At 40.2% G+C, this 26,480-nt stretch overlaps 2 protein-coding genes across 5 annotated transcripts in view; both read right to left on the minus strand.

The window, feature by feature from the left end:
* The window catches only part of CAPN3 (calpain 3), a 29,972-nt gene extending 20,885 nt beyond the window's left edge, over window positions 1-9,087 (minus strand). Inside the window, exons 1-3 of the mRNA XM_027748530.2 lie at window positions 8,284-9,087; window positions 2,070-2,139; window positions 174-292 (exon numbers count right to left, since the gene is read on the minus strand). Coding sequence (XP_027604331.1) covers window positions 174-292; window positions 2,070-2,139; window positions 8,284-8,577 — 483 coding nt within the window. The 5' untranslated portion in view covers window positions 8,578-9,087. The remainder of the gene's footprint in view (window positions 1-173; window positions 293-2,069; window positions 2,140-8,283) is intronic.
* Window positions 239-26,480, minus strand: part of GANC (glucosidase alpha, neutral C) — a 36,798-nt gene continuing 10,556 nt past the window's right edge. Inside the window, exons 10-27 of one of the 4 annotated variants that reach the window (XM_039388960.1) lie at window positions 26,067-26,220; window positions 24,764-24,999; window positions 23,634-23,760; window positions 22,658-22,737; window positions 21,640-21,783; window positions 21,158-21,254; window positions 20,679-20,780; window positions 19,995-20,238; window positions 18,260-18,324; window positions 17,635-17,711; window positions 16,350-16,424; window positions 15,822-15,935; window positions 15,219-15,331; window positions 13,579-13,682; window positions 11,973-12,700; window positions 2,070-2,139; window positions 1,314-1,339; window positions 239-292 (exon numbers count right to left, since the gene is read on the minus strand). In XM_039388960.1, the coding sequence (XP_039244894.1) occupies window positions 12,591-12,700; window positions 13,579-13,682; window positions 15,219-15,331; window positions 15,822-15,935; window positions 16,350-16,424; window positions 17,635-17,711; window positions 18,260-18,324; window positions 19,995-20,238; window positions 20,679-20,780; window positions 21,158-21,254; window positions 21,640-21,783; window positions 22,658-22,737; window positions 23,634-23,760; window positions 24,764-24,999; window positions 26,067-26,220 (1,842 nt within the window). In that variant the 3' untranslated portion in view covers window positions 239-292; window positions 1,314-1,339; window positions 2,070-2,139; window positions 11,973-12,590. Of the gene's footprint in view, window positions 293-1,313; window positions 1,340-2,069; window positions 2,140-10,221; window positions 10,808-10,980; window positions 12,701-13,578; window positions 13,683-15,218; window positions 15,332-15,821; window positions 15,936-16,349; window positions 16,425-17,634; window positions 17,712-18,259; window positions 18,325-19,994; window positions 20,239-20,678; window positions 20,781-21,157; window positions 21,255-21,639; window positions 21,784-22,657; window positions 22,738-23,633; window positions 23,761-24,763; window positions 25,000-26,066; window positions 26,221-26,480 lie in introns of those variants that run through there. The other 3 variants (XM_039388959.1, XM_027748523.2, XM_039388961.1) reach the window with 3 other exon arrangements.

Consider the following 26,480-nt stretch of genomic DNA (forward strand, 5'->3'; position numbering starts at 1 on the left):
CTTCTGTGACTGCCCTAATGGAAGTATTTGGTGTGAGGCAATTCAATCCCTTTTCCCCCTGCTATCACTCATGCTTCCAAAGAGAGGAGAAGCTAGAGGAAAGAGCGTGCCAAGAGGAGCTAGGCTCTGTTTTGGGTAAATACATCTGCTTACCACTAGGCAGAGGGACTCACCTGGAAGTGAAAGATGCCAGCATAGTTTTGTATAAAGGACTGGTCATGAGGTATGACTCTACAGAGTAGTTTTTTATTCAGTGTCAGGCAAGCAATGGCAGCCAGAAACCAGCAGTTACCTGTAAATGAGCAGAAGCAGCAGACAAAATGAAGGGACAGAGCAACTAGAATCAAAGGGAAAAACTGAGATACTGCAAAATGACTTGTTAATTCTCAGTAGAGCATGATTCTCCATGTGTTCTGCAGCACTTTACCTATTTGCGCTCTAGAAATGCTCATGGGCATTGTTCATGGCTGGGTACACACATGTTACACAGATGATGTTCCCTGTAATTTAGAAAAAGCCTAAAATCTGATGAGCACTGTTACCCGTGTTAAGATTTCCCTGTCTCATGTGGATGCCTGTCTGACTTCCTGCATTAATTTTTCCTTTCAAGCTTAGGACAGAGACCAGCTGAGAGATAAATCTCTTGCAGGTAGAGCTCCCTACCGCTGAGATTCAGACTCTCATTTTCTGCTCTAAAGATGATTGTCCCAGTCATCATTCTATGGGGGCTTTTTCCTGCTATTTTCTTCTATTTGAAGTGTCTGCACTGTTGTAAACACTGTTCCCTTTAACGCTTTTCAGTTCCCCCTTCAGAATCTTGTACAGTTGGCTGCCTCTGTGGGAGCTCTGGTAGAGTGGTTTTCTCCCATAGTACTTCTGTGTTCAGCAGAGGGGGACTCTACCCTAAACTAAAACCTAGCTGCTATTGTAAGAGAGGCTCTAGGGTAAGCTTGCCTGGGTAGTGTGCAATAGAGAAGTGAGATAATTATATGAGATAGTGAAAACTTAACCTGATTGCAGGGAGTTGTAAAAGAAATTTATGAATCTAGTAGAGTGATAAGACATACAGAAATAAAAAAGGTGCATATATTTTGGAAAGCCAACTCTATACATATAGCAGTACTATACGGTAACTCTTCTAAGTTATCTATTTCCCCTTATAAAGGATGGGGGTCCACTTTGACCAGGAGTTTTCTAAACTATCCAGTATTCTGCAGATGTCAAAAAAGTAAACAACGCTATGAGTAGTTAGGGAAGGAATGGAAGACAAAAAAGAGAACATATTATGCATGTAAGTTCATTTGCATCCACACCTTGGTATCTGTGAAGTTCTGGTCACCTAAAAAAGAAAGGCAGTATTAATTAAATTTAAAAAAGAAAAAGTACTAGGAAGGTGATGAGAACACATTCGGGTGTGTTAGCTTAGGAAAAAGATCACAGGAGGAGTTATAAAACGATGAAAGACATGAGAAAGCTGAGTGGGGAAGGACTTTACAAAGCAGTGCAGGTGAGCACTGCATGGATGACTTCTGTAGAGGCATCACTTGTACTTAAGTAGTGCCTCTATATAACAAAGTATCTTTGAGCATCTGAGCTTAAAGTATTCAATATAGTGGCTGTTCTTGAGTACAATGCACATTTAGCTAACGGCCTTTAGAAACTCCTATACAAAAATGACAGGACTAAATATCTGAAAAGACACAACAGTAACTGATTAGATTTTTCTCTCAGTCAAATAACTCCTCTTTATGTTTTATTCTTGTCTTAACTGTTTTTGTCCCTCCTCAAAGTCCAAAAGAAAGGCCAAATAGTGTTTTGAAACACGCTCATGACATTAGTTAATGAAAAGTAAAATACCCTGCAAAGCATCTTTCACTGAAAGTTCTTGCCTAGATTGCTACTAAGCAGATATCAATGATTTTCTATAGAGAGAAGGAATCCGTAGATGTGTAGTGGTACACTGAGACAGGGGATTTCAAATATCATTGTGGAAGAAAAAGAAAATTTACTGAGAGCTAAACCGTGTTGCAGACTTCTAGAAGTACCGAGCTGATGTAAGAATTTCATACCTAATTCTCCTTGGCAGATATCTGTTCTGTTGGCTCCACCAATAATAAACCGTGGATTCTCACAGATTTCCTGCAAAATAGAAACAGATGGATGAGCAGGAAAAGCAGGCATTATGATGCCTCTTTAGCACAGAAATAAAGGCAGTTTTAGAACGTTTTCCTGTAGGATAGCTTGTGGATATCAAAACCTCTCACACAGTTTTCATCTGCAGAGTTTCACTATGAAAATGTTTTGGAATCTGGATGTTCCAGGCTTCAGTCAGAGTTTTCTTCATGTACCTGCAGGGTCTATTAACTACCCTGGGGGGCTCCCTCTGTACAGAGTGCAAACACATTAAAATTAGAATAGGGAAAAATATTTTTTCTTCACAGTAATGAAAAAAACCAAAACACTGAAGGAAACAGGAGAGCGGGTAGCTGAAAAAAATATCAGGGGACTAGAATAAATACTTTTAAAATGACTGCAGGTTTATGGTGTCCAATTTGCAGTAACTAATATGCTGGGGCATTAAAAGGGTTGAAAAATGCATTTTGTCAGGAATGAACCCCTGTGGTACTCCTCCTTAAAATTTTCCCAGGATCAGATGTAATTACCAGAAATTACTACTTGCTAGTTAAGAGATTTTATTCTTTTTCTTATGTTGAAGTATTTAATTGACAATGCTGCATTAAAAAAAGGCCAAAGATATCATCTGTCTCTGAGGACAGGTAAGTCTTTTTTTTGTCCTGCACATAGCAAACGTATTGGATTTGTCAGTATTTATACTAGGACAGAATGGGTACAAGATGCTGTACAGGCATAAATAATTATGAAATTTGTGTAGGGAGGGAAACACTATGTAGGAACTATGAGGAAATGAGGTGGGACTATTGCAAGGTTACAAAGCCCTTTCCTATATAGGACAAAGAACTGTGGAGTATAGGAAAACCAAGGGAAACCTGTCCTACAGAGGAAAAAAAAGCCCCTGCTTTATCCCATCTCTCATTCAAATACCTGGTATGGGGAAGAATAAAGACACAACTTTTGGCCCCATCTCTTATGAGGGTAAGGAAAGAAAGATATTGCAAGCTGAGGACCACTGCCCTGAGCAGCTGCAAATGGGGAAGAAGACAAAGTATAGTCCAAGAACTGAATCTGCTGAAAGACGTAGGGACTAGAGTGGGAAGGAGAAAGAAGAAACAACTGACAATTGCTTGTGTGGCAGCACAGGCAGCTGATGCTACTTCTGCAGTCTAAAGCTTTTTACTCGTGTCAACAGGGTAGCTCCGGCTTTTCCCAGACTCGTGTTTCAGGTTTAGTAATTTCCCTTGGCTTAAGCCCACTTTTTTTCTCCTTCACAGTAATCAGCTTTGATGTAAATATTTGGATTAATCATATAGCCGGATAGAGAGACCAACTTCTACGTCACTTTATTCTCCTCAAGGGACAGAATGTAGGGATTGTCCCATTATTTTGGGCCTTGGTCAGCTGTCCTGGGCTCCAGTTCTGTCAAGGCTGCTGTTTGAGATGCCTTCATGCTTTTCTCCACTCACTTGCTTTGTTGAAAATATTATTCCTCACATTGCTGTGGTGCTCTGCTGAAAACCAACCGTGAGATGCCAGGTTTTTGGTTTGTATTTTTTCCAACTCTATTGTATTTTGGTTTGATCCTGCTCCTTTTGTTCTGAAATACAGTATACTGTGTTTTAGTTGAAAGTAGTTAGATGGTGCCTATGTGTTTCCAAATATTAAATGTACGGTGACGATTGTTACTCAGGGCCATTTGTTGCATCTTGGGGTCATTTATTTTGAGGGATGGTTGGTAAAGGAATGCAAAGGAGGGAATCAGGCATCTGTCATTTGGACTGGTTTAGTTATGATAGAAATGCTTTTGTTTCATTTCTTTATGGCAGCCAGATGTGTTTAGTACACTGTGAGTATGATTTTAATATTGTATTTCTCTAGTTGTGCTGAGTATAGTTGAAGCTGCAGAGAAAGGTTCCAAGGTCTTTCAGGGCTGAAGTACTCAGTCAGCAAAGCAAGACAAACTGGTGTCTAAGATGCAGGTGGCAGGTCTGTCCTTCCAGTCTTCCTGGCTGAGCAAGAGATTGCTCTTCATCATTTAGGTCAAGGTATCACAGAGAACCCCAACAGGCTGCACTTCATTGACGCATTGATTCATTTAAAAGAGTCCCCTCTGATCTGAGTGCCTCAGACTGCCTTAGTCTTATTCAAAGGACCTTTGTGTTGCACTGGGTTGATTCAGTTCAGACTGAAATTTCATTACAAAGAGTCAAAGTTACAGCAAGGAAAACAAAGAATCTCAGGAAAAACCAATTAGTGGTGCATGCTGCTTTCTGGGCAGTTGGAAGGGAGCACTGGAAAATGCAAAGGCAGCATGCAACTAAAAATGGCATTTGACCTTTGTTATATTTTCATTAGATTTTCTTCTGTGTCAGGAAAAAATCTGCCAGGCATACTGTTGCAGCAAAAGGCATTCATTCCTTCAAAATATGCTGTTAATAAACTCCGGCATTTTAAGTAAATTCCCTGAACTGATCCTACCAAATAGAGGAAGCCTGCCTAAGACAATTTGTAGCCTCATTCTTCTTCCTTGATCTCTTGTGGTCTAGACCATGCTATTAAAGGGCTGTGCTACACAATTCAAGGCAGAACTCGATGTTGTCAGACACCAAGCTGGTTTTAGAGCTTCTGAGTCAGATTACCCTTCTCTGAAAGTCCTGCCTTGGTGGCACTAACTGCCATCTTTGCTTGTAGTGCTACCTGCACAGGCCCCATTTTGTGATTATAAATGCAAACAGCTTCACATGTGTGCAGCGAATCAGTCAGCAGATTTGACTGATTAATTTTCATTCTAAGCAAAATCCAGTAGTTTGTTGACTTAATTTTATTTGTATTCATTATGAAAAGAAAGCTCCTCCTGGTGATTTTCTTGGCTGCAGAGAGGATCACCATTAGGAAGCCATTGAATGTGGTGGTTAATGCTGTGACCTAGCTGTGAGCAATGAGAATGACAGTGCATTTGAAAGCACAGTATCATGGCAGAGCCTTCCTATCAACACCTAGTGTCATTAGATCCAAACAGGACTGCAGCATGCCTTCTCAATACTCTGCATTATGTTATAATACAGACTTTTTCTCAGCTCTCAAAGATCAGTAACTTCCTCCCTGCTCTCAGCTGTGAGAAATTCCCACAGGCAGCATAGTTGTGGGAGGCTGAGGCCCTTAAGAAAACTGAGCACAGTCCGTCACTGAGCTGGATATAACCTGGTGCAGGTGAGAACGGTTCTATTTCCCCTCTATGTACCTAAACCATGCTCAGGCATACCATGAGCAGAAATACTGCAGAGATGGATCTTCCAGTCTTTACTCAGGGAAACTTTCAAGGTTGTCATTTGGCTTTTGCCTGGATTGAGTATTAGGAGGTCTTCTCCGTGCATTCATGTCGTGGCATGGCAGTCACTAGCCGTGTAGAATTACAGAGGCCTTCTCACCACCCTCATGCCAAGGCTCACAGCTGCTCTGCATGGCAGCTGCCCTTCTGTCAGTGACAGACAAGACCAGCCCTTGTGCACTTGTCCTTGCAGCAGCAGAGGCCAATCGTTCTGGGAGGTGGGAGAGAAACACCTGACCTCTGGGTAGCACTGACTGCAAAGAGAACAGTCTGTAAGGCCAGATGCATGAGAGCAAGGAGTAGCTCTGGGGCTGGGATGCTGGACAGCTCTCTCCACTCTACTAATTGCAGAAGCACCGAGGAAAAGGTCAAGTCACAGCACAGACATTGCCAGGGAAAGCAGAGAGGGCCCAGGTCCCCACAGCCCATGAGTGGGGCAGGGAGTTGCTTACATCGGGCTCAGTGGGCATCTCAGCTCATTTTTATTCAACTACTGATCCAAATTTCAAAGTTATTGAAATTACCGCTTTATAAGCTAGTTTCTTCCTTTGCAAAAAAAAAAAAAAAAGCCATTACAATTTAGTAAGAATAGAAGTTGTCCATATCTTTACAGACTATTACAAAACATGGCCTGTGCAGTTGAGACTTTACATGTGGTGCTTCACTGATTGCTTTCATCTCCTAGGAAAATACTCTTTAGCCTGCTATTACTAGTTTATATTCATTTGACTTTATGAAGTTCTGTGAATGTGTCTATTGTGGCTATTTGTGTGTACATACTATCAGACAAGTCCTCCTACCAAGTGCTATGTAACCTACAGTTTCAAAGCCTGGGGTCAGTCAGAGATCAGCACCAATAGATACAGGTCTTTTGCATCAGCGCCCAGGAGCAGTCTCACTTTGTGTTTGTGGTATGAATGACAAGATGGGGACATAGTATAAAAGGAGAAAACGTTACAGATGAGTGAGTCTCTCTTCTTTGGGCACCTGCTGGGTACAGCAGTGACATGAATTATAGAGTTTGTTTTAAAACAACCACACTTGCTACAGAAGGCACGGGCATCTCTACAAATCAGGCCTGGTGTGTCCCCCGCAGGGACAGCTGTCTCTGTCAGGGTCAGGACTGACTGGAGGCATAATCTCACAGCATGACAGTACTCAACAGGCGCAGACTACAGCTTTCTGGATTTCCTGCCTCTGCTCTACTTGCAGCTGGCACCACAGATATGTCAGGTGCCCGAACACTTTTGTCAAAAGAACATTGATAGCTTTGTTTTTGATGTTTAGGTTGTGTTTTAAGTCTTAAACAGTCCCCAGCTTGTTTCTTCTTCATGAATAATAAGTACAGAGCTTCCAAGCTTACTTGCTGATGAGTGACTTAAAGAAATGTCTTTGGGATAAAGACCCCCATGTCTGAACCTTCCCAGTGACAAAGGCTTGATCTATGCATGCACAGTTAATATTAGACAAGTCTGAAGTTACATCGTGCATTTTGTTTTGTTTTGATGCTTTCTGATATGCATACTTGCAGTCTATCTGCTCTAGGGTGCTGGCAGTCATGCATTGTACTGTTGTATCACTTCCCTCTCTAGAAATAGGGAAAATCACATTCCTTTAAGATGAGTGACTTGTGGCTGCATTTAACTCAATCACACACATTTCCATGAGCTGATGCAGCCATTGTGATGATAAAGAAATAACAGGGCACACATGCACAGGGCACAGCAGATGGGGGACTCATTTTGATCCCTGCATATTGCTCACGGTGTTGTTGTGATGGCAGCGTGCAGCCTTCCTCCACAGCTGTAACAACCACCCACAAGTGTTCCTGGTCTTTTGCTATTTAGTTACAGTTCCAATCAGTTTTATCTATTACCACTGACTTTGCCATTGAGGCACAGATTTGGGTGTAGGGGAAGAACGGCAAATCCAGAAGAGGTGGCCAAAAACTGCCAGTGAGAGGGAGCTGTGGAAGCTCCTCAGGACCCTCACTATCAGACAGGAGCTGGCAGGGGCCAAGGCAGTGTCCCGGGGGCTGCCTGGCTGGAGGGAAGCAGCTGCCCAGCAGATATGACAGGAAGAGAGTATAACTCCTCCAGTGGTAGGACAAGGAATCAACTGGGAATTGAAGAATTAGTCCTCTGTCTGTGAGAGAGACAGGCAAAAAAAAAAAAAGAAGAAAAAGAAAAGGAAGGCTGCCTGGGGAATACCCACAGGATAGGAAAAATGAATGGAATTAGTAGCCAAAAGTGAGTCTTCATAGTGATTAGAACACCCACATTCATGTTAAGTGGGTAAAATGCTAACCAACAATACAAGTTGGATAAGCAATGCTGGGAACAACTAAATAAAAGCATGGTTTAGATCATAACTTGTCCTTTCACACATTAGGAAAACAGCAGAATGCTAAAATAAAGTTGTAAGTGAAACAAGGTAGTATTAAAAAAAATTAAGCCTCAGTAAACCCAGTAACTTCTTGCAGAATGAGGAGAGTGTTTCTTTGGAAGCCATATGAGAAAATTCCAGGCAAACCATGCAAGAAGAAAATGAAATTCCCTATGTCTCTTTCTACCTATTTCATTCCATCTCTTTTTTTTGTTGTTGTTTCATTCTGGTTTATTGTATTTTAGTCATTATATTCACATTCTTTGAGCTTTCACAGCCCTAGCTAGTTATCTTCCAGGAGAGCTCTAAGGAAATATATCTCCAGTTTATTCTGCCTGCCTTCCCCAACACACATTTTTGAGATTGCAAAAATGTAAGCTCAGGGTGGTTACTTCAATGTATAGAAAAAGGCACTCAGCAAACATGTTACTTACATGTGGTCTTTTCCATTCGAACTTGACAGGGCTTTTCTGGCTATAGAAGAGGGAGGACTCATTTGGTGGGAAATCAGGATCTTCATAGAGAATGTTCTTCTCCAGGCACTTCTTGTGAAGCTCTTCATAGGTCTTCTCCTTTACGCTGATAATGGGCTGGTTGCGACTTATAATGGCAGAATAAATCCCCCCTGTGCCCCCACCTGCCCCTTCAGTTGTAGTGCTAATAGTAGGGCTGGGAACTGACCCAGCAGCCGTTTGCTGAGCCACCGCTGCATTTATGGCGGACGGCATGGGAATCAGGCATAAAGCAAACGTTGAAAGAAAGCAGGATCTTGCAAACTGGAAGGAAATTTCAGAAAAGAGGAAGTTGCTATGTAAACCGTCTTTTCAATCTGTTGAAAGTCTTCTAGTCAAATTTGCAAGCCAGAAAATTCCATGTGGCTTTCCATCCTCTTAATGGATAGTAGTTTGTCATAAGAAATTGGGATTTATTCCTTGATGTGGGACAAGATGATCTGTTGGCTAAGTCCTTTGTCTGACTTGTAGTATCTATAGCATGCCTGTGTGCCTGCCCTGTGCGTGTAAGTGTCCAGAAGGGACAAGCTTTAACCCGTGAAATCTAAAAATAACTACAGGCGAAGAGAGAGGGAAAATGAGAGGGAGGGGGTTAGTGAGATGGTGTCAAACTTCTGTGCAGCTTGTGCTGAGGCCAAGCAAGTTCCTGGGACAGGTTTTGTGTGTAGGCTGACTCCTGGTGGAAGCAGTTCATATTTTTCTTAACTAGATAACAGTGAAACTGGAAGCTACACACCTGCTGGGTTTGGAACGTTATTCATGAGGTACTGCCAGGCAATAATCTCGTCCTGCCACTCGTAAAGGAATTGTTGTACTCTACTTGTTTCTACCCTTTGCTGTGGAAAAGATATAGAAACATATTTACTACTAGAGAGGATTATCTAAAGACACACTCCTAATGGTGAAAAAGGTGGTAATTTGATGCTACTGAGGTCAGGTCAATACCTGCCCTACCTAGGGGTAGGTCAATATCTACCCCTAGAGGTTTAGTTCCTCTAGAAAGCAGCTTGGCAGCATTAAAACTCACCTGATAGTAGCTACCTCCCATATAAAAGGCATCCTTTTGTGTAAGGGCAGAAAAGTTTATAAGGGGCCTAGTGTGGAAACTGGGCTGTTCTCTGTGTGTTACGATATACCAAAGTTACAGCAGCCATCTGACTCTGCAATGCAAGTAGTATGATGCAAGGGTCTTTCACTGCACAGCTTTAGCAAAGATGCTAATTTTGCAGCCTGTGCATATGTTCTTTCTTTCATATTCTCCCTTTCTGACCAATATAACAGTACATCTGTTTATTCTCATATTACAGAGCTCTGTTTCCAGAAGAATTGTCAGTGGGAGAGATCTGACATTTGACAAACTCCTTGTGGGCTACTGGGGAGGATAAAGTGAATGATTAGCAGTGGGGTTTGTTTGGTTTTTTTTCTGTTGGGATGGTCAGCAAATGTCAGACCTGCTGCTACTGCTATAGCTAACAGTTCAGACAGTGACTGCATGTGGAATGGCAGGTGGACATGCACTTCTCAATTCTAAGCCAATGCTGCTCTTTAGGTATGTTCAGGAGTTACACCTGTTCAAAATACAATTTCTCCTTTTCTTATTTGTTACTGGACAGGTGGTTTTGTTATGGAGTCCTTTTTTTTGTAAGAAACAGTAGTTTCTTACAGAGCAAAAATGAACTAATCTTTAGTAAACTAATCTACGATGTTAATATTGCTAGTTAATTTTAATATAGTTTTCTCTCCAGTTGTTTTCACTAATTTATTTCAATTATTTCTTTTGTAAATATATACTAAAAATTTATTTCTTCAATTATGGCATAAATACATGGATAAGTATGTGAGTTACTACAAATAGCAATATAAATCATATTCTTTGACATTTATTTCCTCAGATCTAAAGACATGACTGCTATGATTTTGAGCAACTCATTCCTAATCAAATCCATAGAAGTTGTGCACTTCATACCACTGAAAATTTGACCCATGACTACTTACCATGGTGCAGATATCATACTGAGGGCCAGAGTATAAAAGCTAGCCATTTTAGCATTCACTTTAACCAGATACCCCTGGAAGAATACTCGGTAGTGATTCTCAACAGCAGAAAGAAAGTTGGAAGGAATAAGGATTGTAACTCGCTTCGTTTTTACTTTATTTCACTTTCCAACTTGAGAAAGAGCAGTTAAAATATTTCATTAAAATGCACCAGACAATAATTATATCCTGTCAGAAGCACTGCTATGCTTAAACATATTCAGAAATCATCAATTAAAGCTTAGAAGCTGATAGAAAAATAGTGTCTGTCTCTCTTTTCACAGACACAAAAGATGTTTTTGCTACTGTTCTACCTGGATTAACTCAGCTGCATTAAGCACAACAGTTTTTATGTTGCCAGTTCCTGGAGCGGAGGCTCACATGGTCTCCTAGGAGGTGCTGACAAACAGCTCTGCAGAATGAAAAAGAAAGACCTTAAGGGTCTGGTGGGGAGCAAGCTGCACTTGAGTCGTCAAGAGCGGAACACTCAGTTTGCTCTCACATTTGCTATTCCCAGAAATCTGTCCTGCAGAGGACAAACAGCAGCAGGTGCAAATGACTTAGAGAGCAAAAGGGAAAGAGCGGAACACTCAGTTTGCTCTCACATTTGCTATTCCCAGAAATCTGTCCTGCAGAGGACAAACAGCAGCAGGTGCAAATGACTTAGAGAGCAAAAGGGAACTTAGTAATGTTATGTTGGCAAAAATCGTGACTATCCCTTTCTGTTTCCTATGAGTTAATTTACCAATGTTTTTAGAAAATAGCCCTTTGTCTTACTAAAAGAAATTAAGTAAACTATGTCCTTTTATATTCAGAAACCCAACTGATGGCATGTTCAGTTTTGACTCAAAGCAGACTGGTTTTAAAATAACGTAGTTTACAAATGTAGCAAATGGAAAGGGCAAACAAACTGTAGAGCAATGGCAGCCCGTGAAAAGGGATGCCTAGTATGGAAAGGCCTGAGGGAACGGGCAGGATGTAGTGGATGTGGGACTCAGGATGTCTCCTAGTTTTGCAAGGGAAGCAAGCATCAGGACAAACCAGTTCTGTTTGCAGAGATGGTGTGAAAAGGAAGCAAGGGAACATTAGGCTGGCGTTGTAACAGAATGGGAGAAAAGCATGAAGTGGGATGGCTAAATGTAGAATTAATCCCATTATTATTAAACTCCTCCATAAATGCCAAGCTCAAATCTCAGCCAGATACTAAAAACTGATCAAGACAGTACTAAAACATGTGTAAAGGAAGCTAAACCTTGGCAGGAGCTGGAAGATGTGGAGGAGTATAGCTGCTTCCCTGGGCTGGCTTTGATCAATGACACTCGATCATCAATGCCAATTCTTTCCTAATAAAAGACTTTTTTTTTTTAAGTAGTACTTGCAGATAGAGGGGAGCAATAACATATAAAATGTTTCCATGTGAGTGTAGCTGCTATCCTAAGTCAGTACTGCAGTTAATGTGGACCTGTGCCTTTTCGAAATCCAAGTTTCAAAGCCAGCTGTGGGACAGCCTTCTGCACTGCCATGTCACTGTCTTCTACTATTGCACAACTGACTGGCACAACCTATTCAAACCTTACCTCCAGTGACTGAACTGTTCAGCGAGCCTGTTGTTTGCTTTCCAGTACAGACCAGCTCATTTTGTGTTGTCATAAGGACTGGAAAAGGGAAGTGTCTGTAATCACACAGGGTGGCTCCTTCTGTGTTTGTTTTCACAAGGCAGCTTGCAGGCAGAACTCTGGTGATAACCTCTGCATCTGGCATATCTACTGATGCTGCTTGTCAAACTGGCCCAGATCTCTTCTCAAGTGCTCCAGTCTCTGAATAATAGGATTTCCAAATACTTACATTAAGCCCTGTGCCAATGAGCCCCAATTTCACCCCCTCAATTAATGATTTTTTAGTGCAAGTGAAGGCAGAACTGAAGCTTACTGCCTAACTAAAGCTAGCCTGGAGCAAATGGTATTTAGCTTATTTCCCCAAAGATACAATCCTAGTGATATTGCTTTTGCTGAATAGAAGAGCTATCCAAGTTTAAATTAGTGCTTTAAAAGAAAAATTGTAGGAAATGTTAGTTTGGGGAGTGTCAGTGGCAAAAATATTTGTTGACTTGATTGGATTCAAGTGAATGTTTTAAGTCCTCCTAGTTTATTTCTCCTCAACCTCTCAATGAATTGCTTCTCTGAAGAACTTGTGTCTCAGTTGATACAAATCTCCCAGTCAGCATCAACACTCAGGGCTAAGTTTCCCAGTGTCAGCGCAGAGGTCTTCGTATCATATGTGAAAACCACTTCCTTTTCTTTCCCACCTGAACAGGACAAGAGAGTTTACTATTTGATTTATGAAGAACTCTTCTGAAACACAGTTACATATGACCCTCTCCAGTTTTTAATTCTGACTGACCCTGCCACTAGTGGAAAGAATCGATTAAAAAAGAAATAGAAGACAAATCTGCCCAGAATACACATAAGAATGCAGTAGAACTGGAAAATAATTATTTCTCTTTTTCTGATCTTTCAAACTATGGTACGTCAAACTGTGGTACTATTAAAGGATTTTTCAGAAAAAAATAACCCTCGTTTCTGCATAGGTTTCCCTCCAGACACCCCTGACAGATAGAGGCAGAAAGTCCATTTCTCCATGACTCCCAAAGTGAAGGGACATGCCTCAAAATCAACCAGAAATTAGAAGCTCTTTCTTGTAGATGCCACTGCCTACCCATATGAGATCCCTCACAACTTCTAGAGAGCCCCACATAAGTAAAAACTCCAGAGCTTTTGAATAAGCAAGAAATCTGTTTTTGTCTGCAAGTTTCCTGTTCTAGACTAGGCAGGTTTACAGATCTGAGCAAATGGGCCTTCATTTGAAATGCTATCTCTGGTCGTGTTCTGTGCAGGGCAACATTGTCTGAACTTGTTAATTCCAAACCACTTTTACTGATATATCTATTGCCTTACAAAGCCAGTGTGCTTCAGTTCTGCATGTAATAATAGTAGTGAATAGCTGCTGGCTCCTTTCACTAAATTCTGTCCTTGATACCAAAAAAGTAGCAAAGAAAACTAAACAAAGAGGCTTTGTATGCTGTAACACTTCCATTATAGAGCTGCCAGTTTGACATCTCTAGTGAATGGCCGCAGAGCAACAGGATTTCAAAGAACTGTAGTAAAATAGAAGTCAGTTCATTACCCTTGGAACTGGCTGTCACAAAAGTGGGTTGCTTTCCAAATCCCAGAACTATCACCCGCTCAACCACACATGAGGTTTGGTATTGTCCGCTTTCATCGGCGCAGCTGAAAAAACAAAATTATTTTATATACATTAGTTTTTGGCCAACAGTAGAGGTTTAGTATCATACAGAGAAAGTACTACTTTGGTCTCATCCTGAAAGTTCCCTATACTGGTTTCCTTTCCTCTATTTACCTTTCTCCTCAAAACAAGTAAAACTTCCTCCCACTGTCACCTAATTTTTCACCACATATCAGATTTAACAAATATAGAAGAAAAAGTTTGAGAAAGTATTTTATGGTAAAAAGTATGGCTTTGACTACTAGGAAAGTTCTGGATTTTCACAAAACAGTATTTAAAACTCCTAGGAAAAAATGTAAAGCTCATTTTTAACACTTTTTCAAGTAAGATGTTTCAATCTGAGGCAAAATTATCTTTCACTTTGTAACTAATTTAATTTTTATTAAAAAGCTCAAAAAAAATCAAAATGAAACTTTTTGCAGTGAACAAATGTTGTATCATTCATCTGAAAATTATTTTTTTCCAACTTCTAGATTTGCTAGCAATTTAGCAAAATTTTTCTTTCCCATGCTGTATTTTTTAAGATCTTCAGATTGAATATTCCAGATCAAGAGATTTGAATTATACTTTAAAATTATCCAAACTAGACTACAGTTTTGCTCTGTGTTATATTTTTAGCTTTAGGACCACTGCCTGCATACAGTTGAACCCTGAAGGACTAAAGAATGTCTGCAGAATCACCATTTATGCACTGCATAGCCCCATTGGCACCATACTTCAATAGTTATAGTGATGTATCTAGCATCTTGTTCCTTACAAGCAGCTAAGGATCCTTTTGGCTTTTAGGTTTTGCCACACAGCCTTTGCAGCCTTTGTATCTGCTTGTGCCTCCTTTTAAGTGCTTTTCTTCATGCCAATATACATGGTGAAATTTGTGGATTACTTTTGGAGAATACAATGGCATGTGTTTGTGGTGCCCAGACAGAAGCATTGAATATTTCAAGTTGGAAGTGACATATAAGATTCAAGCCCAACTCCCTGCTCCTTCCGAGACTACCTAAAATTAAATCATATGAATAAGAGCATCATCCAGATGTGTCTTGAACTGTGATAGGCTTAATGCCTTGACCACTTCCCTGGGAAATATGTTCCAGTAACCAACCACTCTCTCAGTGCAGATTATGTTAGAAAAATACAGCTTAGAACAAAAACCACTCCAGGTGTTGCCTACTTGCAAGTGTCCTGGTTTACCTTCTTTTGTCTCTCTGATGGACTTTACCCTTTCTAATGACTTTCTTTGTACTTGAGTAAATCTGCAGAATCTCTAATTTGACTAGACTGAAACAATATGACTAGACTGAAACAATATGAGACAACTCAGTATTTCATGTGTTGCTGCCCCTAGACTTACGCAGAACATTGTTTATCTCTGCAGTTTTATGACAGATTCTGCACACTCTGGGACTTCACTAAGAAGTAAATGACACTAATACTGCTACATTTGCAAGAATGCCTCATGAACTAGAAAAGACATTTCCAGTGACAATGTATGGGTGGCTTTTGTCCACAACTGCTGTTACCTGGAAGTGAGAATGTTCTTGTGGAAAGTGAATTTCCGATATAGGAACTGCTTCTTGTGGAGGTACTGAAATGAATGTCCATCATCTACATAGAGCTCACCTATGGCACAGGCCTGTGAAACACATCAGATGGAGCACAAATTAACAGCAGTTTCTAGTGCTGAACAATGAAACTAAAAATGTCTCACTATATGTTACGTTTCATATTGAAGATGTGTGTTTATTTTTCTTTAGCAACTTGTATCCCTGGAAGGCTCAGGCAGTCCAACTCTGAGAGTGCTGGACATCTTGGTTTTGTAAATGGATGCTGGTGTCAGGTGTCACCTCATTTATTAGAAAAGACAGTTGCAGGAAGCTCTCTCTCTATGTCCAAGAGGAAGCTTGTGGCCTGCTCAATCTCTGCTCCTTCCTCCAAGGGACTCGATGAGGGCTGAGAAAGGTTAGAAAAATATTCTGCCTCTGCTGTACTCAGACAGCCTCACTTTGAAGGAAGAGTGCAGGAGAGGTGGAAGTCCCCTCAAATTGCAGAAGTGGAGAAGGGCCTACAAAGGTCAGATGGACTAGAAGACATCTTTGTAAAAAGGGAACACTATCTCAAGGTACCTCTGTGTCCAAGGCCACATGGAGTTCATAAGAAATATCTATCATCCATTCAGTGGATTTCCCAGCTGCGGTCTTCAGAGGTATCACAGTGCCCCCCCGTTGGAACACAGGAAGCTGAGAAAAACAAAGCCGGGGTAGAAAGGTTCATATACTCTGATCATATAATTTTAACATGGATCGGGAATAGCTGAAGTTTGCTCTTATCAAAATTTAGAAGTGAACTTCTACCACAAATATATAAAGACAATGGTTCAATTAACAATGGGAATAGTAGTAACTTTCTGTATGTGTATAAGCAAAATAATTTTGCTTGGAAGAGTCACCCTTACATCACCTCACTTTACTACCAGGACACAGTAGTGTTCTATCTAGCAATAAAGGAGATGGGACTTTTCGAAAACAGCTATTTTAGGTTACATTTCTACAAAGAAATTGAAATGTCACTTTTCTGATTATGATTATTGACAAAACAAAAGCTAAGGTGTTTTTTCTGCTCAAAGGAAGTAGCATTTTAAAACAAAAACATACATTCTCTAGTGTTACTGGGATCTTCAGAGTGCCTGCATCTTCCATTCGCTTAAATTTTCTGAAATCATACCAAATCTAGAAAAAATGAAAAAATAATGAGCATGACATCTATGGCAAGATTTGTTCCCTCTGCAGATGCAGTTACTCTCCTGCTTAACCTGTCACTATTCCTAACAACCTATTTGATGTGCAAGAGGAAACATTCACTTTTCAATTAAATGACCTTTTGGATGGAAAGAATCAATTCTCATTCCTGAAGCACAAAGATAATCTGATCTTTTCTACAGTTTGCATAATATCTTGTATGTCTTAAAGCATCTGGAACTGTAAAACAATGAAACACTTTTTTTTAAATCTAATTTCTGAAAAAGTATATTTATATTGAAGTGAAAATTAACAACAAAGTTGCTAATAACAGGTGACAAAAAAGAGCTGCACCCGAACTTCCCACACACACTTGCCAGCAGGTTTAACTGCTTTTAGTGTGCAAGCAGTCAATTCCCACAGAGATCTTGATAAAAATACTTTTCTTGTTTGGAGAGCCTAGTCTGTTTTTCTCCCTACACTGAGAAGAATTCTACATGTCCTCAGGTGCCCTAGTGGAGTCACAAGGCTCTGCATGGTGTCACACACTCCCCTTTGTTGTTTACCCTCTAGAGTCTCAGGCTTTCCCTTAGGAACTATTTTCCCCAAATTATTTCCCTTCCTCCACCTCCCAGCTGCTGTAGCGTTAACATTCTTTGTAGGAGTGGACGACTGTGCCATCCTGTGGATAAATACTTTTACTTCAGAGAGGAACTGATCTCTGTATATGTCAATCTTTGTTACACATGTCCCAGGCTACTGAGACTTGTATTTCCTTGTTAAAATTTTCCCTCCCCACAGCTTCCCTCTGATTTCCTTATGACCTTTCCTCAAAGTTCCCTTTTTTCCACATAAAAAGTGAAGTTTAACCCAAAAAGAAATACATCAAAAAAGGAAATTGACAATTTAGTGAAGCTGTTTTATGGTGTTCAGTGAGAAGCAGCAAGCCTTGAGGGAACATTTAAATTATAGGGAGTCTGAGATTTGTGCAGCAGCTCTTGGAAAAGCAAGAAAGTAAATTTCCTGTGAGCCAAGCATGCAAGGTATTGAGGTGGAAGGAAGGGTTCAGAATGGCTCAGGATAGCTGGCCAGCACTTGGCATGGCAGCAGTGCTCAGCAGTTACAAGGTGGGGAGTTGGAAGGTTCCTGCATAAAATACTTCTTTGGGCAGAACAGCTGAGCAGTTCATATTCATCCTTACCTCCTCTGACCCTGGAAGCAGAACACTCACTGTCTTGGCCTCTTTCTCTGTGACTGGATGCACCAACAAAGCATTTCCTGGAAAAAAACCATGAACATGGCTGTGGTCCTCAAGGCTGCATCTTGCCAAAGCAGAAACTATGTGCTCTGGGGTTTTCAGCCTCCCATAACCATTTTAGGAACTTGCTTGGGCATGCCATATGCTTAGGTTCACTTTCTACTGGAAAAAATGGCATGTGTAAGGAGCTGATGGCTACCTGACTTCAGCAACCAGCCATACCGGAGTGAAAAACAATCATGTTTGGGTGGTAGTTGTTTGCTACTGCCATTTTTGAACAGACTATGGTCTCAGCTGCTACAGTGAACTTTCATGTTTCAGGTCAAACCCAACCATGTTTTTTCAAAGTGACTAGTGAGATAAAACTCAATTTTTGCATCTCATATGACCCCTACTTTCAAAGTGCTGTTAAAACCAAGTCCTTTAAAGAGGTCTCAAGTTCTATATTCAATTACAATATAATTTTTTAAAGTCTTGAGCAGAATTTTTGTGTTTTCTTTCTGTTATGCATACTTTACCACCTCAAAACTATTTAAGTCAAATTCCAGAGAATAAGATACCTGCTTACCCAGCATGTACTCATACTCCACGTCAAAAGTTTCTGTTTTTCCTGGAAACTCTACCCAGAGAGGCCTGTAGAAAGAAAGATAGTGGAATTCAGTTACTTTTTCCTCTCCAGTCAGCCCATTCAAGTCCTTCTGGCATTTTCAGGCTCCATTTTCTCCCTCTCTTTCCAAGGTACAGTTACCAAGAACAGAAGATAGGGCAAGGTTCTCTTCTGTGCCAGGTGACTCGAAGTACCCCTTTGAGTCACTGATAAAGAGTCCCCAGTATAATATGGCTTATGACACTCCAATATACCTATGACTTCATCTCCTGCAGCCTCATTTTCTTCCCTCCTGCCTTCTTCCTTACAAACTTGCACTACTTCTACCTTCCTTCTAGCAAAGGAGAGATGAATGAGCCTTTCTGATACAGTGTACCAGCAATGCTGGCAGCTGATGAGCTAGTCCCTGCAGCATAGTTCTTCCTGTTCTCAACAGCTCACTGCTGCTTCTATAGCAAGTCTCCTCCCGGTCACACCTGAAAAACCTGCACCAGGAGTTAATTTTCAGTCTTTCTCAAAAACAGGAGTTGTATATTTAAAGTTTGAGAGATTATAACAATGATAGCTCATTGAGAGACAGGGTCTGGGTTTCCTTACACAAAAAGCCTGGCTCACCTTCTTACTCATAGGCATCCACTTGTTCACTGCAGCCCTGCTCCTCATGTGCTTGCTAATGAGACACATTTGCCACTCTGCTTGTCTTAGTGAGAAAAATATCATGTTTCCTCTCTAATTCTGTACCTACTGCACCAAATTTAACACAATAGAAGTGTTATTTAATATTGTGGGCAATTCACATATTAACATAAGCTTCACTTCAAGAAAGACAGAAACCCACTGTCTATATCAGTGCATACAACAGGTGCATCTTGGCCTATATATGTGCAAATCATCTTCAAAACCCAAATCACTCAACTGTTCCCAAAAACACCTTTATGTTTTTAAAACTTAGGAGATGTATCTGTATAACAATACGTAAAGGTAAATGTGGTGCGAAAGAACAGTTCTAGGGCAACCTCGAAGACACAGAAATCAATACCAGGGAGATTACTGACATTCATCTCTTGTTGAAAGAATTGCTGGATTCAGTTCCATTGAGGCACACTCTTAGAGGTTAGAGAGCAGCAGAACAAAAATTTATTTTCTAATTTCATTTCTGTTCTATATTATTAGATACTCTGCTAAGAGAAACATTAGAAGGGATACTGCAGACATAAATTATAAACTTATTAATGTGATGTAAGCTTTTAGAACAATAACGATTAAGCAGTAACAAGTATTTTCATAAGGGGCAAAATGGCATTTACATATTTAGGTCAGCAAAGTTCAGAGTCCATTAAGCACTGTTTTATGTACTGGTTGGACTACTACATAATGTTCTTTATCATGACGGGAAGTTTGAAGTCTACAGTATTTTAAAAACACGTTTAAAGACTGTGAAGTGTTTATTGAATTAGTGTGTTCCAGGTGTCATTTGGAAAAAAACCCAAAACATATAATTTTCCTCTGAGAACCCTAACAAAGCTTGCAGAATGCATGAAAATAGAATTCACTATTATTATAATTTTTGTGTGTGTTTTTGTAATTTTTTAATATTCAGATAAGCAATCACAAAAGTAAGAGAGGCTAATTTAACTTCCCTTCTCCAAGTAACTTCCTGAAGATAATCACTATATCTCCTGACTTATGTTCTTACCTCATAACCGGTTCAGCCGCTGTGTGTGCCCGATAGAACAGTGTGTATAAGTAAGGCAGGAGGACGTAGCGCTCTCTAATGGCTTTCCTGATGATCTGGGTGTTCTTCTCCCCAAAGAGCCACGGTTCTCGCCGTTTGCTCTCCATGTTAGAATGACCTCTGAAGAAGGGCTGGTAGGCTCCAGCCTGATACCAGCGAACAAGTAATTCTGGTTCTGGATCTCCAATAAACCCTCCCACATCAGCTAGATATTGCGCAGACAAATAAAAATACACATTTTTGGAAATCATTCTGAAAAATGTGAAACTCTCCTCTAACAAACATTCCAAGTGTATAAATCCATGCATTTCACAGTGTGCTCGCTGTTCTGCTCGGTGTAACAAGTTATCCTTTAAAAAAAATCTCAAGAGAGCTTTTGAAGGCTGAGTACCTTTCTCAGCGACTGTCACAACGATGCTACAGAACACCACCTGAGGACTGCTGCTCCAGATGGACACGAATATCATGTAAGAGCTAGCGGAGAAATGATGATGACAGCCGGGTTTCAAGCTTCTGAAACCAGACTGATCTGTGAAACTGTCTGGAAATGCACTGGACTGTTGAGCTTTCCACCATCTGTGTTGAAGTCTACGTTGGGAATACAAGCTTGGTGACACCATTTATGCTTAGTGAGAAACACATTACCTCCACAGAAGGAAATCCCTGCCAAGCTGATGGTAAGAAGCATCGGAATGGATATTTTCAAGTAACTCCACTCTGCTGTGTTGTCTCCAGTCCACACTGCCCCTGGAAATACCCAGTTTCAGCATTATGCAGGAAAACCAAGCGTATACTTCAATTTATGCTTGCAGTTAAGGAAAGAAGACAAGAATAGACATGAACCACTCGTGAACTGCTGTACATTGGAACCTTTTTTTTCTTTATACATACATGTTCCTGAAATATGCAGTAAAAAGCAGGCAGTGGTTTGCCACAGGACACAGGTTGTTATTCTGCCTTTAACTTGTACATGCTTTGCTAGCCTTTCCTGATTTTTTTAATCACTTGCACTCTTATGAGCTCACCATGTCAGTATTTCTAAGACAATTTCTCTCCTCTCTAGACTCTTATCCATCAAACTTAATAGAACAAAGCAGCAATGAAGGCATTCAGCTAGTCCTTACCATACTTCTGTGATCCAGCAAAGAAAGACCGTGTGAGGACAAATGGCCTCTCTTTTCCTGAAGAACGTCTGATGAGTCCTTCTGCAGTTGCCATTTGCTGAAAATCATGAATATAAAAGCCAGGAAGATGAACTCTTTAATTAGGGTATTTTCTAGACTGCCTCTTTAGCTCTTCCAAGTGAGAAAAATTAAGAACCCACAAATAATACCTATTATTAAAGCAACAAATTCTTATTAGAATATAATTGAATGAAAAATTATTAATATTGTGTAGTCACAGTTGATGTAATTTACATTGTTATGGTAGAAAGGCACAGATGTCACATTTTCTTGTGACCAATCACATAGTTTATTCCAAATATTGCAATATCCAGCACAGCAGAATCCTTGATGAAGGCTACAGAATACCTAGTACTGTGTAAAGTACCACATTAGACATACTCCATGGGAGTGACTGCTGTTTGTGTTTCCAGATACTCTACCTGGTAGAATCCATAGAGGTTGTGTACTTCCCGATGCTCCCAGTTATTGTAGTGCACAGCATCTTTCTGCATTGTTAGTTCTGCCCCTTTGAAGACTGAAGGCTCATTCATGTCATTCCATACAAAGAGGATATTAGTGGATCCCTGTAACACAGGGCTGCAATTAGGTCATGACAGAGCCATTGCTGTGACTTAGTGTGTTTATCTCCAGTGGGTGTCAGACCAGTCTGGGGTGTGACTAGAAACAGCAGCAGTAAAGCAAGGCATGGTAATTACACTTCTGAGGTCACTTGAAAGCTGCCAGTTGTTCATCTCATCTCTGCTGGAGGCCCTTCTGGTCAGGGTAGCAGCCTGCAAGCCCACTTGACTTTTGCAATTCTTACAAACTCAGTAGGCACTTGCTATTTCTGCCTTCTGGTGAGGGAAAAGAGGCAGGGAAAAGAGAAGTATTAAACAGATATGAGGAAAAATCAGAGAAGGCCAGAGGTGAAAAACTGGAGAGGAAAAGCAGCCTGGGAAATATGTACCATGCATGTCTACTAGGAGAGTGGTTTCAACAACTCTACTGCAAACTAGAACTTTGGGGCAGGGTGGGGGAACTGGAGGTGTCCAGCAGTGGTTGCTCAGACACTTTCAGCATTAGGCAGGACGGTCAGAATAAAGTGACTATGAGCAATGAGAGAGCACTTCCACATTGCTCTTTGTGTGCTATCACGGTAGTAAAAGCTGAAATAGCAGCAGCTGGATTAGATTATGCAGCAGGTGATTCTTAAAGTGCCTGAAGTTTGTCCCTTCTACTGCTGCAACTAAGTGAGCACGTCCACGGATTTCAATTGTCTTAGTTTAGACAAGTCCATGGAGAAAATCCTTCTATGGTGCTTCAGCTTATCAAGATATTTTCCTCTACATTACAATAATACAGCTACAAAAGCCAACAATTTGCTTAGCCAATATCTTCTTTTTCTTCTCCATTTTCAGGCTTTCTGGGATATGTAGATCAGAGCAAATAAATACAAACCTTGTATGTTTTGAAGGCAAATTGATCTGCATACCATTTTCGCACTTCAGGATTGGTGAAATCCAGGTAGCAAGAGGAACCTGTGGATATGGGAGATCCCAATTATTTACCTGGTTTTAAGAGCATTGTCTTTGCACCTAAATACAGTGGCCTAAAGCTACAATGCTTTTCACCAGCAGCAATAATGTCACTATTGTTTCTGAAATAAAAGCTCAAGAGCACATTCCAGGCTGACTTGGAACTCAATACACCCCTTGCCTTATCAACACATGTAGATTCTGGAGGTCTGAAGTTCAGCACCCTTTAAGGATGACTGGTAACAGTCTGAAACATGTTCAGATGTGAACAGGAAGCCAGGGAAAGACAACATCCCTGGTATTTTGAACTCAAACAGGAAAGTGTCACTGAGAAGCTGAATAACTACATCGTGCCATGCTACCAGAAGTTGTAACATGTCCTTGAATTTTCCCATAATTGCTCCTTTGCCAGGACTGTGAGCTTCCTGTCTGTAAAGAAGCGGGACAACCTGCTTTGCCTCTACCCAGTGAGATCTCCTTAAGAAAAATAACATGTCAAATCACTATATTATGATTGAATCAAAGGTTCAGTACCAGGGGTTCACTTAATTTCATCCAGTTTACATAAGCTGTGCTCACTGCAACAGATCAGACTGCATTTCTGTATCCAAGACAAATTTCGAAGAGGAATGGCTGTTCTCATAAACAAATCCAATTTTTTTAGTTCTAGGCACTGGTTCTATCTGCAGTTTCAATAGATGTAACAGAGGATGTTATACAGCTGAGGCAATTAGAATATGACTATATCAAAGAAACCACAAAGTATTTGAAATTATTAATATTTACAAAAAATGCAAGGAATGTAAGACTTTAATTCTGCTTCCATGGATACCAATTAAAGTATTCTGCAAAATTTTTAAAATAAACAGCTAAAATATGGAGACAGAGTGGTTTTTTACCTGACCAACAGATGCCCTCAAAATCTTGCCCATTTCTGTCTTTCACAAAATATCCCTTGTCTTTTGCCTGTGAATACAGGGTATATGTGGGATCAACCTTAATGTGTGGATCTACAATGACGACAAGCTGACAGGATAAGAAAATAAAATCATCATTAGCATCAATTGTGCTTAATAAAACAGTAAGAGTTCACTTTTGATAAAAGGCAGAGAATGATTTCACCTCAGGAAAAAAAGACAGCTGTGTCACTAATTTTAAAAAGCAGTTACCAGTTCTTGTATATACTGTGCTAGACTTACATACAGGAGCTGAATTTATAAGGAGGGCATGAACTCATGCTTACCTCTCTGAAATAAAGGACAAACCCCATTGTTTCAGGTAAAAGCAAGTATCCCAACCTCTAAAAACACTGTGTTTTTTTCACTGCTGTATTCTGTGAACGGGAAAATATCTGCCTTACGCGTTCATGTGCCTGCTTAAAATCATATGCCTTAAGATGTTTAAATATATTTTAGTTTGTGTAGGATACAACAGCAACAGATACTGTATTTTGTAGTTATTTTCTGCTGCCTTTAACTGCTTTGCTGTATAGCTGACAAAGTACTATAAATCCAACCGAGAGATTATAAAACTTGAACGCTATTTCAACACTTCCCCATTCATTGACTTTTGGTGAAGATCAATAATTAAGCAATTCTACAACTTTAAGATATTGTCTACATTTTAATACCTCTATAATTATAGGGAAAATATTTTAGCTGTAAAAGCAGAAACACAAAGCAAAGCTGAAGCAAGCACAGCAACTACCAACAGTGAAAGCTCACGTTAGGAAGAAAAATTTTCTGCTGCGTCCATCACAGCACTGAACTGCTTCTGTAAGACAGAGCTTCACATGAGTCAAACTTAGCCTGACAGTCAGGATACACAACAAACTACAAAATAAAATGGCATGAAGAACTGAATTAAACATGATAGCTTGCATGCTGTAAGCATCACCAGACAGCAACAGAGTCTAATTTACTCTTTTGTTGTTAAGCTGTTTTCAATATCTGAAGTACTTAGGTTAAAGCTAGATTGGGTAGACTCACACTACAGAGAAATATTTTCTTTCTTCCTGTTATGTTTTTACCTTGCGTTTTTTCTTCTTCAGATGTTCTTGCATCTTTCTGGGGTTCTGGAATTTCTTTTTGTCCCAAGTAAAATACCTCTTGCCATCTGTGTGCTCTATGTCCAGCCATATCACATCATAAGGAATGTCATGTGCATCAAAGCCAGCATCTACTGCCTTGACATCTTGCTCATCCTCATAATTCCACCTGCACTGATGGTAGCCCAGAGAAAAAAGGGGGGGCAGGGCTTGAGTGCCTAGGAAGAGTATATGAATGAAGATAAAACTGTTTAAGTCCTTCAAGAATTTATCTAGAGACTCTAGAAAAAGTTAACATGATTAATATGTGTCTCTCTGGAGCTAGAGAATGCTGGCCTAAGTTCTTCATACCAAAGTGACTAACTCTTGAAATAATGAGCATTACAATGAGCTCAACAGTCAGAAAGAGTAAAGTGCTGTAATGATAAAATTAGAGTATGAAGGAACTTGCTGTTCCATGATGCTGAACTGTTATTCCAGTAACCAATATAATTTTATTCTTTATCTTTTTCTAATAAATAATATTCCAGATTAGTTTATCTGTCATTAATGCAAACAATTACACAAATTTTAATCAGTACAATGCAATTTCTGTGACTACTTGAGTAGTGTAAATAGGTCCACAGGTGCTACAGTACAAGGAGAACCACTGGAACTGAAATTGTTAGAAATTTTTAAAATTAGCAAACATGTCTGTGCAGCAAAGAAACACTGCTAACAGACTAAGGAATACCAGGAATATTTAGGTACTTTAATTCTCTTTAGTACACAAAGAATGCTGCTTTCATAAAATGTTAGTCCCCTTTTCTCCATTTTTTTTACTCTCTTCCCGAGGCTCATTTCTTTCCTTTCCCATATATGCATGGGGATGTATTTCCTTCCCTAAGGGGCACCCTGAACACTTACCTATCTTATTTCTCTAGTGTCCAGGACACATTACTTCATAACTTCAGTCTTTTCACATTATAAGGTGGCCTGTCTTAATGGTGACTGGCAGTTTTAGCCCCCTGTATCTCCCCTCTTCTTCTAAGGGTGCAGTTTCAGATAGCAGTAATTATGCTGGCTTCTCAATTAGGGCCAAGTTTGACCAGCTGCAAGTGCTAGGGAAAACAAGGACGGAAGCCAGTCTTCACAAAGTACCAGCCTTTGCTCTACACACTGCAGCTTGGGAACAACTGCACACAATGGGCTAGGTAAATATTAACCTGCTCTTGGGTACAGCATGTTCCTCAGAGAATCTCCCAGGTAAACGTGCCAGACTGACTCCAATTATGTGAGTTAGTACCTGTCAGTTGTGCAAACTGCCTGAAGATATCAAAGGCAGTGGGTCCCATCAGCAGGAAAACATCAATGATTCCACTTTCTGACATCCAGCGTACATCAGTTAGAGGCACTGCTCTCTGCTTAGCAGTCTCTGCAGCAGATCTAGATGACGTGTGCTTTGAAGGAAACCAAGGTAAAACTGAATCTCTCTCTGCCAAACTTTTATTCAATGAAGGAGCAAAGACGGAAATACACAAAATTCACTAACACATACCTGGCAGGTATTAGAAATACACACTGAATGTTTCTTATATATCCTTCACAAATCCTTTACCTTGCATACTGCTTATACAAAGTAGAGCAATAGTTAATGAAGAAAAATGGGTAATGAGGGGCAAAATAATTAAAACTTTTCTGTAATTAGACTATGCATTTT

This window comes from Pipra filicauda, unplaced genomic scaffold (assembly GCF_003945595.2).
Source record: "Pipra filicauda isolate LSUMZ 115617 unplaced genomic scaffold, ASM394559v2 scaffold6_size6359152_pilon, whole genome shotgun sequence".
NCBI classification, from domain to species: Eukaryota; Metazoa; Chordata; class Aves; order Passeriformes; family Pipridae; genus Pipra; species Pipra filicauda.